At 48.2% G+C, this 14582-nt stretch overlaps 6 protein-coding genes across 6 annotated transcripts; 5 read left to right on the forward strand and 1 right to left on the reverse strand.

Moving 5' to 3' along the window:
- Nucleotides 1–780: 780 nt before the first annotated feature.
- Nucleotides 781–2292, forward strand: N7516_010361 (uncharacterized protein; the record flags this gene model as incomplete). Its single annotated transcript, XM_057223080.1, has 1 exon — nt 781–2292. One exon carries the CDS (start codon nt 781–783, stop codon nt 2290–2292), a length of 1512 nt encoding a protein of 503 aa, XP_057070301.1.
- A 509-nt stretch (nt 2293–2801) lies between these two features.
- On the forward strand, nt 2802–6807 carry N7516_010362 (DNA repair protein SMC6; the record flags this gene model as incomplete). The annotated part of the gene is made up of 12 exons (XM_057223081.1): nt 2802–2885; nt 2935–3870; nt 3917–4144; nt 4195–4754; nt 4802–4895; nt 4946–5211; nt 5258–5914; nt 5966–6068; nt 6143–6301; nt 6366–6508; nt 6557–6605; nt 6661–6807. 12 exons carry the CDS (start codon nt 2802–2804, stop codon nt 6805–6807), a joined length of 3426 nt encoding a protein of 1141 aa, XP_057070302.1.
- A 581-nt stretch (nt 6808–7388) lies between these two features.
- On the forward strand, nt 7389–9077 carry dhh1 (DExD/H-box ATP-dependent RNA helicase DHH1; the record flags this gene model as incomplete). Its single annotated transcript, XM_057223082.1, has 3 exons — nt 7389–7429; nt 7493–7550; nt 7602–9077. 3 exons carry the CDS (start codon nt 7389–7391, stop codon nt 9075–9077), a joined length of 1575 nt encoding a protein of 524 aa, XP_057070303.1.
- Nucleotides 9078–9932: 855 nt separating this feature from the next.
- Nucleotides 9933–11248, forward strand: N7516_010364 (putative mitochondrial tricarboxylate transporter (Ctp); the record flags this gene model as incomplete). The annotated part of the gene is made up of 9 exons (XM_057223083.1): nt 9933–9965; nt 10018–10072; nt 10125–10145; nt 10194–10325; nt 10383–10530; nt 10578–10835; nt 10889–10924; nt 10989–11138; nt 11191–11248. 9 exons carry the CDS (start codon nt 9933–9935, stop codon nt 11246–11248), a joined length of 891 nt encoding a protein of 296 aa, XP_057070304.1.
- A 55-nt stretch (nt 11249–11303) lies between these two features.
- On the reverse strand, nt 11304–12657 carry N7516_010365 (putative mitochondrial translation release factor (RF-1); the record flags this gene model as incomplete). Its single annotated transcript, XM_057223084.1, has 3 exons — nt 11304–12305; nt 12353–12565; nt 12586–12657. 3 exons carry the CDS (start codon nt 12655–12657, stop codon nt 11304–11306), a joined length of 1287 nt encoding a protein of 428 aa, XP_057070305.1.
- A 305-nt stretch (nt 12658–12962) lies between these two features.
- N7516_010366 (DnaJ and TPR domain protein) lies at nt 12963–14581 on the forward strand (the record flags this gene model as incomplete). Its single annotated transcript, XM_057223085.1, has 2 exons — nt 12963–13931; nt 14006–14581. 2 exons carry the CDS (start codon nt 12963–12965, stop codon nt 14579–14581), a joined length of 1545 nt encoding a protein of 514 aa, XP_057070306.1.
- Between the last annotated feature and the right edge of the window lies 1 nt (nt 14582).

Raw genomic sequence — 14582 nt, forward strand, 5'->3', positions numbered from 1 at the left:
TGGGAATGAGAAGATAATCAAGAGTACATACCTCGGGGAGTTAGGACTGAGTCAATAAGCAAAGTTTGGGGGGTGGGTGGGAGGGAATGGACTATCGCAAGAAAGCCATGGACGATATAAGGAGGATAATCAAATCAAAGACCGATAGACTTATAGGTAAAGAAAGGAGGAACAAGAGATAGTAAGGATGGAGGGGCAAGCGGTGAAGTGAGGTCTTATCGAGAGTTATCGAGTTATCGAGTTATCGACCTGGGGGGGGAACGGGTTCGACCACCTTAAGGTGAGATCTTCCAAGTTCACAGATTCATACAATATTAAGAAACTGTTTTAAGACGAAGTTAGAGAGAGAGTATGAAGGGGGAATTTGTGGATATTTCCTCAGTGCTACGTCATGTATGCATTTATACATATAGTTAAGTAGTTAAGTAACTAGTTAACTAGTTATATTGTGAAGTAGTAACTACTCCGTACTTTTTATATAGTTACTTTAGATCTATATAAAACATTTAGTACATTTAAATATACTGAGATAGATGTAGGGTATTATATTATGGTATATATAGTATATATAAATATATATATAAAAAGAAAACCCCCGATCTTCCTGAAATGCAACTGTAAATATACCCCTTGTCACATGGCTATTTCTGCCTGAGGCATACAACCATTGAATAACTAAAGTCGGCCGAAAATAATCTTTGGGATGCTGCATGCATCCTCGGCATGGTGACACCCACTCCGGTGTTCTCTTTTGCTTTCTTTAAATGCCCTAATACTGTTATGCACCTTTCAAGCCTACCTTTATGCATTCGTCCCTCTCACCTCTTTCGCTCATTCCATAGCTCCGTTGCGGCAGCCAAGACTCCCGATGTCTTTGCCAACAGCCTCCGAAAGACCTTAGAAGCCCATCGGTCCACCAATCGATCTCGTTTGATACGCAAAATTTACCCCATTGATGATCCGCCGGGGCTCTGGCGACCTGAGATTCCACCTGAAAGTCGCGCCGACTACCAACCACCCGCAGAGCCAGCGCTACCGAATTCGGAATATTCACCTGATACTCCCGATCCGGTGTCTAAAAGACGCCAGAAAAAGCGCAAAAGTCATGTGGATATACCATCTCACCAATCATTCATTAATCGCCATGGAGAAAATCCGATTCAACCTGCAGGAACAGGTCGTCCGGCACAGAATCCCTGGCTGAGAAATTTGGAGCTGCCTCGTGCCAATGCTGAGATCACCCTGGATGCGGAAATTCGAGCATTGGATCAATACCTGACCCCAAGAGCCCAGGAACAAGATCGCGTAGAGAAGCTCAGGATAGAGGTAGCTTCACTTCTCAAAGCAGTGGTCCCGCATGCCCCAAGAGTGATTGGATCCCACTGCACGGGCCTTGTACTGGCGCACTCCGATCTTGACTTTATACTACCATATGAAGACCTTCCTAGGTCACTAGAACGTGATCGAAGACCGAGCCCCACGCGGCCTCAGATCCAAGATGCGCACATCCGCCTCCTGCGTCAAGTCCAAAGAGCTCTACAGCACACCGATACATTCGGCGACCATGTCAAACTATCTGACAAGCGAAACCCCTCGCTATCCGCTCGCCACCGGCCGACTGGACTGTTGCTAGAATTTTATTGTGGCGAGGGTATCCCTGCGATCACGGAGTATCTGCAAGATTATCAGGCCGAATATCCTGCCCTGCGACCGCTGTACGCAGTAACACGCACATTGCTAGAGGCGCGTGGTCTCTTTGGCTCGCCACAGGCGAGCATTGGACCGGATGCGCTAGCCATGCTCATCGTGGCATTTTTGAAGATGAACCATGGCCGGTTCCCCGGGCCCAATAATTTGGGTAACCAGTTCCTTGCTCTTCTACAGTTCTATGGCACTCAGGTTGACCTCCAGTCTGCCGGGGTCGCCGTGGATCCTCCGGGTCTTTTCGGCGCAGACATGTTACCTGTAGCTTCCGATGATGAACCTGCCCACCAGCGCGGTCAACGTTCGCTGATCAGTGCCAAGCGGACCGCTGCGGCGAAGCGAAATTTGATTGTTGCGCAACGATTATGCATACAAGACCCTACCCATTACATGAATGATCTAGGCCGGTCGTGTACACGGACTTTCGAGTTGCAGAGTGCATTTGCAGCTGCGCATCAGCAGCTTCGTCACGCGTGCGATGAATGGGAAAGTGATGGCAATATTAAAAGTTCAAGTGTCCTTGCCACTACTCTACATGCTAATTTTGATGGGCTAGAGAACGTGCGCAATCAACTCGCGTACCTCTAGTTGAAGGAAGCTGTAGTCTGGCGGTAGATCGATCAAATCAGCTATTAATCAAATTAATATTCCCCTATCAGTATCATCAACACATGTAGAAATTGCTTGAGGCAGCAGGTACTCGAATAGTTACGGAGTACTCGGGGAGTATTTTCGTCTATAGTTTTGGCGTCGAATTCTCTTTGTGGTCACTCGAACAAAGAAACACCCAGATCGTTGATCCCTCGGTTTCTACTCATAAAGCAAGAGCGCTTCAACTTCCTCTTGTGAGTTTCTTCTTTCTTATTGAATTCAACAGCAAAACATAAAAGTAACGCTTAAGGCTACATTTTCACTCAGTGCCCAGGTGCCGTGTACCTACCTACCCATTTGATTACTAAGTCTATTTGACACGGACGCGACGCGACCTCGGGACTATCAATTCGTGGGGGGTGGCCGAAACCCGCGGCAATCAGCTTAGACTGTCGATTCTGCTCGATATGCTAGCTACTAGCCTTGTTTGATAACTATTTCTTCAAATGCCATCCCGCAAGCGCGTGCAGGTGTCTCCGGACTCCGACGAGGAAAGTGATGGGTCCAGCCAGCCAGCCATGAGTTCCTCGGTACGATTCCAGCAAACTATGAGATTTTAAGCAGAGCTAACAGTCACAGAGGAAACGACAGCGGACGACTTCGGAGAGCTCAGCGAACTCGGAATCTCCAACCCCTTCTAGCGCTGTTATCAACGCCGCCGATTCACTTCTAGCTGTCAACGACGATGCGCTTCTGGACGACGAGGACGAGCTAGAGCTCCGCCAGACTCAGATCATACAAGAAAAATATTCGCATCTGATCGACGAAGCCAATGTGCCTGCCGAACACGGAATTCTCGAACGCGTTGAGTGCTACAATTTTATGTGCCATGATCACTTCTATGTGGAGTTAGGCCCTTTGATCAACTTCATTGTTGGAAAGAACGGCAGCGGCAAGAGTGCAATTCTGACAGCGATCACCCTTTGTCTAGGTGGCAAAGCCTCGGCGACAAATCGTGGCCAGAGCCTTAAGAATTTTATTAAAGAGGGCAAAGAAAATAGCACGATCATCGTTCGCATCAAGAATCAAGGTGACGGTGCCTATTTGTCAGACGATTTTGGAAAAACCATTATTGTCGAGCGTCATTTCTCCCGAAGCGGCACCAGTGGGTTCAAGATCAAGTCAGAGAATGGGCGCATAGTCTCGACTAAAAAGGGCGACCTGGATGCTATCACCGACTACTTTTCTCTGCAGATTGAAAACCCTATGAACGTACTCTCTCAAGATATGGCCCGTCAATTCTTGAGTACATCAAGCCCAGCTGAGAAGTACAAATTCTTCGTCAAAGGCGTCCAGTTGGAACAACTTGATAACGACTACCGGCTGGTGGAGGAATCACTCGACTCAATTGAAGAAAAGCTCAGAACATCGTCCCAAGACGTACAAGTCCTCCAAAACCGAAAGGATCTGGCCAAGAAAAAGCTCGACATTTCTGACCAACACGATTCTCTGAGAAGACGGATCCGAAATATCCGAGGCCAAATGGCTTGGGCTCAAGTTGAAGAGCAAGAGAGAGTCAGTCCCACCCTACCCCCTTTTTGATGATTAACTGACAAGACAGATGGAAATCTCGCTCACCGAACAAATCGCCGAGGCAGATCGGAAAATTGCGGAAGCTGAGTCTCGCCTCACTCGGTTTGACGCTGCCTTTGATGGAGTCGCCGCGGAGGAAACAGCCGCAGGTGAACATTCCTGGAGAGCTGCCGTGGCAGTGAATGAGGCCCAAGACGAAAGGGACAAAATAAAAGAAAAATTGGACGCTGAGATGGCCAGCCGACATGACCTACAAGTATGTCCCTCCAGTCAGCATGAAATACCTTCCCTGACTGTTTTGTATAGGCGGAACAACGCCAGATCAGGGACTATCTCAAAGCGGCCCAGTCGAGAATCCAGGATACCCAGCAAAAAGTCGACGATGAGAATCAGCGCCTCGCCGATGTGAGCGATGGCGGCCACGCTCGAAAACAACAAGAGTGTGAACAAGCCGCCAATGACGCTTCTGCTGCCAAAAGGGAATATGAGGAGCATCGGCAAGGTGCTGCTCGCTTACGCGAAGATGTCGAAACTGCCGAGAGAACCCTTACCGAAGCAAAAGGTCCTCTCCAGCAAAAGAAAAACGAGATCAGTCAAGCGGAGCAACAACTTGAAAATCTCACTAGAGATGGGGGATCGAGGCAGTCCGGTTTTCATTTTAGAATGCCTGCACTGCTCAAAGCGATTGAGCAGGAAAAATCTTGGAAGTCGGCCCCTGTCGGCCCCATTGGCCACCATGTCACTTTGCTCGAACCAAAGTGGTCGTCCATTTTGGAAAGAGTGTTTGGTGGTACACTGACCAGTTTCATTGTTTCGTCCAAAAATGACATGGAACTTCTTTCCGGTATCATGCGACGAGTTCAGTGGTGAGTTTGACCAGAGGTTCATGTTGAAACTGAAGCTGACCTAACAGCAACTGTCAAATCTTCATCGGCTCTGGTGGCCATTTGGATACATCGGCACACGAACCAGACTCCCAATACAAAACTGTGTTACGAACACTTCAGGTACCGACCCTCACCCCTTCCACAAGTTATGGGATGTGCTGACCTTTTAGATCGATAACGAGTTGGTGCGGCGACAACTGATCATCAACCATGGGATTGAACAGATGTTGTTGATTGAGGATGTAAAGGAAGCCTCCGCTGTACTATTTGACGGTACACGACCAAGGAACGTTAGGCGTTGTTACTCCATTGATCCAAAAGATCGACGTCGAGGACTCCATCTTTCATACAGCCGAGCCGGAGAACCGAGTCAGGCTCCTGTTATGGGATGGACCGATGGCCCGCGCATGAAATCCGACGTGGCCTTGCAAATCAAGTAAGGCCTCTTCCTTTGAACCTGTGACACTGGCTAATAGCTCTAGCGCACAACGCGACATTATCGCCGACCTCAAACGCCAACAGAAAGACATCGAACAGTCATTGGTAACTATCCAGTCACGCGTCCAGGCCTGCAAACAGGCACTGGTCCGACACGGAAGAACCGAGAAAGATCTGCAAATCCAAATGCAAACAATGGAAGATCATGCCGAGGGACTCAGAGACGCCTTGGACAAAGAAAACGCCGAGGATGGACGCATCGACGCCCTTCGGGCAGCATTGAAAGAAGCTGAAGATGAGAAGCAGCTCAATGAGGGATCATACCAAGACAGTGAGGCGGCCATGAAAGCCATGCTGCAGACTCTCAAAGAAATTCGGCGGGAACTCTCCGCCAAAGACGCTGAACTTGGGACTCTCCGAGAAAAACTACAAGTTGCTGAAAGCGAGCAAAATCTTGTGAAAACGAAACAAGCCAAAATCCTTGACGAGAAGAACGAAGCTGTGAGACTTATTGGCGATGATAAAGAGACTAAGTTTGCAATCGAGGCGAGAAAGGAGGTGGTAAAAGCACGGGTTATTGAATACAATGAAAAGGCCAACTTGGTTTCTTCTCGAGTTCCTGTGGACGAAGGAGAAACCCCCGGCAGCCTCGACAGAAAGCTTGATAAACTAAGCCGTGATCTGAATCGTTACAACTTGGAGTATGTCTCTTGCAACTTACTGTTTGCCACACAAAACTGACTTGTCAATAGGTTGGGAAGTTCTCGAGAGGAAATTGCTGCTGAGGCAACAAGGACTGCAGCAACCTATGATCGAGCCTTGCAGCAACTTGAACAGTTTTCAGCCTTGGGTCAGGTAATCAACTACCCTTTTGTGTTATTTCTTTTTTGTTTCCTTGGTCTCTTTGGCCTGGTCTAACATCTGTTTAGGCCCTGAAAGATACCCTCCAGAACCGTAAGAAGAGATGGGAGATCTTCAGATCCCACATCTCGTCTCGGGCCAAAGCTCAGTTCACCTATCTCTTGAGTGAGAGAAGTTTCCGTGGTCGGCTGTTGGCGGATCATACCAACAAACTTCTGGATCTACAAGTAAGCCTGTTCATAAAATCATTAGGCGGAAATGGATTGATGAAGGCTAACAACTACTGTCTAGGTTGAACCTGATATTACCAAAGATGATAGCACCGGGAGAGGTGCAAAGACACTGTCCGGTGGAGAAAAATCTTTCTCACAAGTTTGTCTGTTGTTGTCTCTCTGGGAAGCCATGGGATCTCCAATCCGTTGTCTTGATGAATTGTAGGTTTTCTTCGCATTTTGATTTGTTACCATGCTGACCTTACCAAGTGATGTGTATATGGATCATATCAACCGAAAGATGGCAATTGACATGCTTGTAAGTGCCACACTTCTCCTTCCTAAGGATTATCGCTGACTGATAACTATTCTAGATGGTTGCCGCTAGACGATCTATCGGGCGACAGTTCATTCTGATCACACCTGGTAGCAAGACTGATATCACCATCTCTGCGGATGTCAGGGTGAAGGAGTTGGCAGAGCCAGAGCGTGGCCAAACGACACTAACCTTCCGGGGCTGAAATCACCGACTGTCCGATTGTCCAACTGTCCATTAAATGTTATTTGTAGCGAAAATACCCTTGAAGATATGCCATGTTTGAAAAATCCTTCGCTTTAAGAGAATGTGCCCATGTGTGTAGTAAATAGTAGTAGAGTGACACGTGACCATACCCAGTGGGAACGTTTAGCTTCACTCTTTACCTCAAACCTCTTCGCTCCCCGCCATCATAATCTCAACCTCCCCTACCTCTTTTTTTCTCTTTTGCTCCCTCTCTCTCTCTCTCTTGATAACAAATCTGGTTTCTACCATTCTTTATCCTGTGAACTCTCCCAGCTTTGGTATCAGAGATATTTCTTGGTTCCACACAGAAGCTTCAATTCATTGAATCATTGAACACCCGATCTCCCATCCCCTACACCCTAACTTGATTGGTTTTGACGAACATCCCTCTCCTCTCCTCACATTTCCATCTCAAACCTCTTCTGAAATATTCCTCTTCCAATTTCCGCGCACATCCTTTCACACACACACACACCCTTGATCGCAAACAAAATCGGTCCCCTCACTTGCTTCCCAACTCCTCAGCACCTTATCGTCACAATGGCCGACGCGCTTGCTGCACAACTCGGCAATACTAAGCTGTAAGTCAATCGGGTTTTTTAGGGGCTGAATTAAACCTGACTTGACTAGGGAAGCAACCTCAGAGCAAAGACTGCAGGACACATTGAATCTCCCCCCAAAGATGCTCGCCCACAAACTGAGGTGAGTATTTTGTTGGTGTCAGTCAATTCCTAAAATACTGACTCTGAATAGGATGTCACTGCTACGAAAGGCCTCGAGTTTGAGGACTTCTACATTAAGCGTGAACTCATGATGGGCATTTTTGAGGCTGGATTTGAAAAGCCCTCCCCTATCCAAGAAGAGACGATACCAGTTGCCCTCACAGGCAGAGACATCTTGGCCCGAGCTAAGAACGGCACTGGAAAGACCGCCGCCTTTGTTATCCCCACCCTCGAGCGCATCAACCCCAAAAGTACAAAGACCCAGGCCTTGATCTTGGTCCCCACACGAGAGCTTGCCCTCCAGACATCACAGGTCTGCAAGACGCTAGGCAAACACCTCGGTATTAATGTCATGGTCACCACCGGTGGAACTGGTTTGATGGATGACATTATCCGGTTGAATGACCCCGTTCATATTCTTGTGGGAACCCCTGGACGAGTACTGGATTTGGCTAGCAAAGGTGTCGCCGACTTGGCCGAATGCCCGACATTTGTGATGGATGAAGCAGACAAGTTGCTGTCTCCCGAGTTCACTCCTGTCATTGAGCAACTTATGTCCTTCCACCCCAAGGATCGCCAGGTCATGCTCTTCAGCGCCACTTTCCCTTTGATTGTCAAGTCATTCAAGGATAAGCACATGCGCAACCCTTACGAGATCAACCTTATGGACGAACTTACCCTACGTGGTATCACCCAGTACTATGCTTTCGTCGAGGAGAAGCAAAAGGTTCATTGCCTGAACACGCTCTTCTCCAAACTTCAGATCAACCAGTCGATCATTTTCTGCAACTCTACCAACCGGGTTGAGCTTCTGGCCAAAAAGATCACTGAACTCGGCTATTCGTGCTTTTACTCTCATGCTCGTATGCTTCAGCAGCACCGCAACCGAGTCTTCCATGACTTCCGCAATGGCGTATGCCGCAACTTGGTCTGCTCTGACCTATTGACTCGTGGTATCGATATTCAAGCAGTCAACGTTGTGATCAACTTTGATTTCCCGAAGAATGCGGAGACCTATCTTCACCGTATCGGTCGTTCGGGTCGTTTCGGACACTTGGGTCTCGCCATTAACCTCATCAACTGGGAAGATCGGTTCAATCTGTACAAGATTGAGCAAGAACTAGGCACTGAAATCCAGCCCATCCCTCAGAATATTGACAAGAAGCTTTATGTCTATGATTCTCCTGAGAACATCCCTCGGCCCATCTCCAATCCTCCACCTCAGACTGGAGCTGGATCCGTGAACATGAACGGAGACCGTCAACCTCGTCGGAACAACCACAATGGCCAACCGCATGGCCAACCACACGGTCAACCACACGGTCAACCACAGGGCCAACAGCAGGGCCAACAACATGGTGGACAACACGGCCAATACTACAATAATCGGGGACGCGGTTCTTACCGTGGTCGTGGACAAGGTCAACGTCGTGGGGCACACAATGATGCCAACCGGATCACCTTTGGTCAACCAAATCCGGGTCAACCTCAGGCGCCCATCTCTTAAGCCCCAATACGCTCGAATAACCCCTTTTTTTTTCATATCGCTGCGCTTTGATTTCCTCGATTCTCTTATTCTATTCCGCTCTATCTTCGAAATCTTGCCGGGCTATCCTGGCATTGATTATTCGGTCATAATGATACGGGAGTGCAATGTATCATATGTCTTTTCCGTCCCGGTCCCTTGTCCTATGAGTTGGATCCTTGAGGGAAATGCATTTCCGGCGCCTACGCTTTACGTTTTGCCGAGGCTGTATTCTGTGTTTCGGGGATTTTGCAAGGCAAATGGCGTTCCACAGGATAAGCGTCTCATGCGATCCTTTTTTTTTTTTTTTTTTAACCCAGGGGGGCTCTTTTTTTTATTTTCCCTACGCAACGAGTGATGATCTCACCAACTTTTGGTTGGCAGCGTGGAGTCCTCCACACCAACCATGCTTAACCCCATTCCTGTCTACACTCACTTTGTGTGATCACCGTTAGAGACACGGTGAACACCACTCTCTCATCCTCAAAAAAACCGAAAAAAAAAAATATAAAAAACAGGAGGAGCACTAGTTGCTTAACGGATCTAAGTAGATTCAGCTAGTGAATTGACAATAACCCTCCAGTTTGTTCCACTGTAATAAGTTGTAGGGTTTGAAGTATTTAGTCTTCATACATCTATTATATTCATATTCATATATTTATATATATATATATATATATATATATATATATATAACTATATGTATGAATGAGTTGTCTTTGGCTGATTCTATAATAATCCAACATCGACTGCGGTAATGGCACGTGCCGAAGGCCGTATATCGTTGGATCTCCGAGGTTCGGCGAACTACAATTCCTCCAAACTACCCAAAAAGAAATGGCGACGGTGAATAAGGATCAAAAGGCCAAGGTTCGTTCTCCAATCAAATAAGATATTCTGTTTAAAGCTCACCAATAAATAGCCCAGCGCCCTTCGCTCCATCCTTGCGGGGTCCACTGCCGGAGCCGTGGAGATCGGTAAAGAGCTCAATGACCCCTACCAGGCCACTAGCTAACCGTATCCTGACAGCGATCACATACCCGGCCGAATGTATGACTCTTCGAATGTCTTACAACAATTGTTACTAATCCTATGCAGTTGCGAAGACCCGGACTCAACTCAATCGCCAGCTCACCCAAGGCCAAAAGTTACCATGGCCACCATTCGGAAGCCAGTGGTATGCAGGATGTACAACACTGATTATCGGAAACTCACTCAAGGCTGGAATTCGTCCGTCTATCTCCCCCATCATGTGGCATTGTATGGGCTGTCGCTGATACATACTAGGATTCGTCGCTTTCGATGCCATAAAATCGGTTCTCCAAGATGAGAACGGCAAGATCTCAGGGCCAAGGACGGTTGTTGCTGGATTTGGTGCTGGATTCACCGAGTCTCTTTTCGCCGTCACTCCCTTTGAAAGCATCAAGACTCAATTGTAAGTTCCCGTCCTATATCTGGCGGGCTCTACTGACCAAACTATAGGATCGACGACCGGAAGTCTGCCAACCCTCGGATGCGTGGTTTCTTGCACGGTAGCAAGCTCATTTTCAAGGAAAGAGGTGTCAAGGGCTTCTTCCAAGGTTTTGTGCCCACCACGGCAAGACAGGCCGCCAACTCGGCAACCCGATTCACAGCCTACACAACATTGAAGCAGTTTGCAGAGGGTTATACGGCGCCAGGCGAAAAGCTAGGCACTGCAGCCACCTTCGGGATTGGTGGAATTGCAGGGCTGATCACTGTGTAAGACATGGTCCCTGAAGGAGATCAGACAAATCCAAACTAACATGAATCAGTTATGTGACTCAACCATTGGACACAGTCAAGACAAGGTTGATATCCCGACATGCTAATGAGTGAGATATATATATATACATATGGTACTAACGATGTCAGAATGCAATCACTCGAGGCCAGCAAGCATTACAAGAACAGCATTGTTTGCGCAACAAGAATCGTCAAGGATGAAGGTGTCTTCACTTTGTGGTCTGGCGCTATGCCACGACTTGCGAGATTGATCATGAGTGGAGGAATTGTGTTCACCATGTTTGTGTCCAACCCCCAAGTCATAGTATGAAAGTTGCTAACTGTTGGATAGGTACGAGAAGACTATGGATGGGCTGGATATGTTGGATCCGGAGCGAAAGTATTTGTAGAACATCAAAATAGACTCGGGCCTTAATAGAATTACATGGGATATCTTTACTCTGCTTATTTACTCTTTGCTTTTGCCATGTCCTCGGCAACCATGGCCTCAACTTCACTATCAGCCATCCAGGTCCGCACACTGTCCATCACAATGTCCAAACCATCACCGCCATCAAGAATGCCATCCAGATTGTGGATCGTGATGCCTGTGCGATGGTCGGTACAGCGACTTTGACCAAAATTGTAGGTTCGAATCTTGTCGCCTCGACCCATTTTGGCCACACCACCCAGTATACCTCGTCTGAGTTGCATAAGTTCTTGCTCGCGGGCTTCTTGTCGGGCTTCGGCCAGCTTTGCCCGAAGCATCTGCCACGCCTTTCTCCGATTGGCCTGCTGGGATCGTTCGTCTTGCATGGAGACGACCGTATGCGTGGGAATATGGGTCAGTCGAATGGCGGACTCGGTTTTGTTGACGTGCTGACCACCAGCACCTCCAGCCCTCATCTTTTCAACCCGTACCTCTTGCGGGTCAATGTAGTAATCGCTGTTTGGATCTTCAAAGTTCAGAGCACTATCCATCTCACTACCGTCCTCTGGGAAACTCGGCAAGACCATTACGCTGACGGCGCTGGTATGGGTGCGACCCTTGGTCTCGGTTGCAGGTACTCTCTGCACCCTATGTACTCCCGATTCGGTCCGTAATATATCGTATGCACCATTGGCCTCAATTTCAATTACCGCTTCACTGAGACGGTCGTCGGACGGGCCGACCTCTGTGTCCTGCTTCAAGATTGTTGGGCGGAGGCCCCTTCGGGAGCAAAAGGCAACGTACATCCGTAACATTTCAAAAGCGAATAAGCCTGCTTCATCTCCGCCTGCGCCAGGTCTAATTTCGAGCAAGCAAGGAAGGTCTGCAAATGGATGTCGCGGAACGAGAGCCTTCTTCAGTCGGTCTGATATTGTAGGCAAGGCATCGCGACTGCTTTCAAGGTCTTCTGTTGCTAAAGACCGGAGTTCGGCATCGGTGTTGGGATCGGTTAATAGAGATTTGAGCTCGACGATAGACTGGCGGTATTAGTAGGGCTCCAATGAAGGTCTCCCAAGGCGCATACATCGTTGGCATTAACCCATTCTTTCAAGATATTTGCAATCGGTGCTAATTCCCCGGCTCGCTTGGCGGTTTTTGCATCAAAGGACTCTCCCAGACGTTCTGCAAGCTTTGTATGTTCAGCTTCGAGTAGACGTGCTCTGGTCAAAAGAGCTGGAGACAAGGCAGAATCGGATACTTCAGACGCAATTAGCATTTGATCGGAGAAGTAACCAATCTAGTCTTACTGGAATGTACACCTCGCAAAGGCGACAATTTCAAACCAAGCCTAGGCCGTAAGATATTTTGACATATTGACTTGACGAGCATACTTCGAATCAGAGTAATGAGGGAGATCCAAAATTCGGAGCGAAAGCAATTGGAGATAATTCGATGTCACATGACGGTAACGGAACAATACGAGGCGTAAAGGCCACGGAGTATGACTTCGACTTCCCTTGTCTACAACATTGTTTTCTGTTTTCTTTGCGCTTTTACATCTTTCTTTTTTTCTCTCTTTTTTTGGATTATGTCCCTCTTCTTCTACTCCTAGGGAGACTCATTCTACACCAAATCCCTCGTTTTACACCTCCCAATTAACTACTACATCGTTACCGCGTCGCATATTCCCCAAGATGCTCGTTTCCTTGGAATCACTCACGGCCTTTCTGGCTTGTATCTCGGTTGGATACGCTCTTCAAATTCCCTCGGATACACCTCTCTCTGAATTAATCTCTTCCGCCAAAGCCCATCTCGCGCAGGGCTCACCCCGAGATGCTGTGGTATACTTCGACGCCGCCGTCTCGCGCGACCCAACCAACTATATCACGATCTTCCAGCGGGGCGCGGCTTATCTATCCATCGGCAAAAACTCACAAGCCTCGAGTGACTTTGATCGAGTTCTAGAGCTCAAACCGGACTTCGAGGGCGCTCTTCTACAGCGATCCCGTTTGAACGCACGCTCCGCGCATTGGCAAGAGGCCTTGCAAGATCTCGAGCGGGCCGGAAAGAAGTCAACGGATGATTACAAGGAATTAGAAGCCGCACGAGATGCGGCAACCTTGGCTCTCAATGCCGAAAAGCAGGGCGCCTGGGAGACGTGTGTCTTGGAGGCAAATGTGGCCATCCTAAAGGCAAATACGGCACTATCTCTACGACAGGCTCGAGCCCATTGTCACTTTGAAAAAGGCGAGACGGAAGAAGGGCTTAGTGATTTGGCGCATGTTTTGCAAATGTCCCCGAGCTTGGTCGAACCTCACCTGCAAATGTCTTCCATGCTGTTCTACTCTCTAGGAGACAGTGACCGTGGCCTTGCTCAAATCCGTAAATGTCTCCATGCCGATCCCGACTCAAAACCGTGCAACCGTCTCTATCGACGTGAACGGAAGCTTGCCAAACAGCTAGAAAAATTACATACTGCCCTGGGGTCACGCAAATTCAGCAATGCAGCAAATCTTATGGTCGGCGATAGTGAATCTACTGGACTGATTGCAGACGTGAAGGCCGATGTTGAAGAAGCAAGACAGGCTAACCATATTCATCGCCTGGCACCCGATAATCTTTACACATTCCTGGTCGAGAAGACCTGCGAAGCTTACCGTGAAGTGAGTTCCCACCGTTATTATGGTCATATGGCTTGTTTTTTTTTTTTTTTTTTTTCTGTCCCTAACATACGCAGATGCGTATGATCAAAAAGGCTGGTCCTTACTGCGCCGAAGCTCTCCAGCTTGTTCCTCATTCACTTGCCGGGCTCCTGTATAAAGCCCAGATCGCTTTGGACGAGGATCGATTCGAGGACGCCATACGTACGCTCGAATCGGCCAAGGAACACCACCCCAATTCCCAAGAGGCGCAATCTCTCCAACAAAAGGCTCAGACCTTACTCAAGCGTTCCAAGCAGAAAGATTACTATAAGGTCCTGGGTATTAGCCGCGATGCGGATGATCGGACGATCAAGCGCGCGTATCGCCAGCTAGTGAAGCAACATCATCCTGATAAGGCCAACGCTCAGGGTGTAAGCAAGGAGGAAGCAGAGAAAAAGATGGCGGCCATCAATGAAGCCTACGAGGTTTTATCCGACTCGGAACTCCGGACACGGTTTGACAACGGCGACGATCCCAATGATCCTGAATCGCAACAACGGGGCAGTCAATTCCAAGGCAACCCATTCGGTGGCGGTGGTCAACAGTTCTTCTTCCAACAGGGTGGTCCACAATTCCAAGGTGGTTTCAAATTCCCTGGTGGATTCCGCTAAT

This window comes from Penicillium verrucosum (genome assembly GCF_028828655.1).
Source record: "Penicillium verrucosum strain IBT 35672 chromosome Unknown utg000004l_segment0_segment0, whole genome shotgun sequence".
Taxonomy (NCBI): Eukaryota; Fungi; Ascomycota; class Eurotiomycetes; order Eurotiales; family Aspergillaceae; genus Penicillium; species Penicillium verrucosum.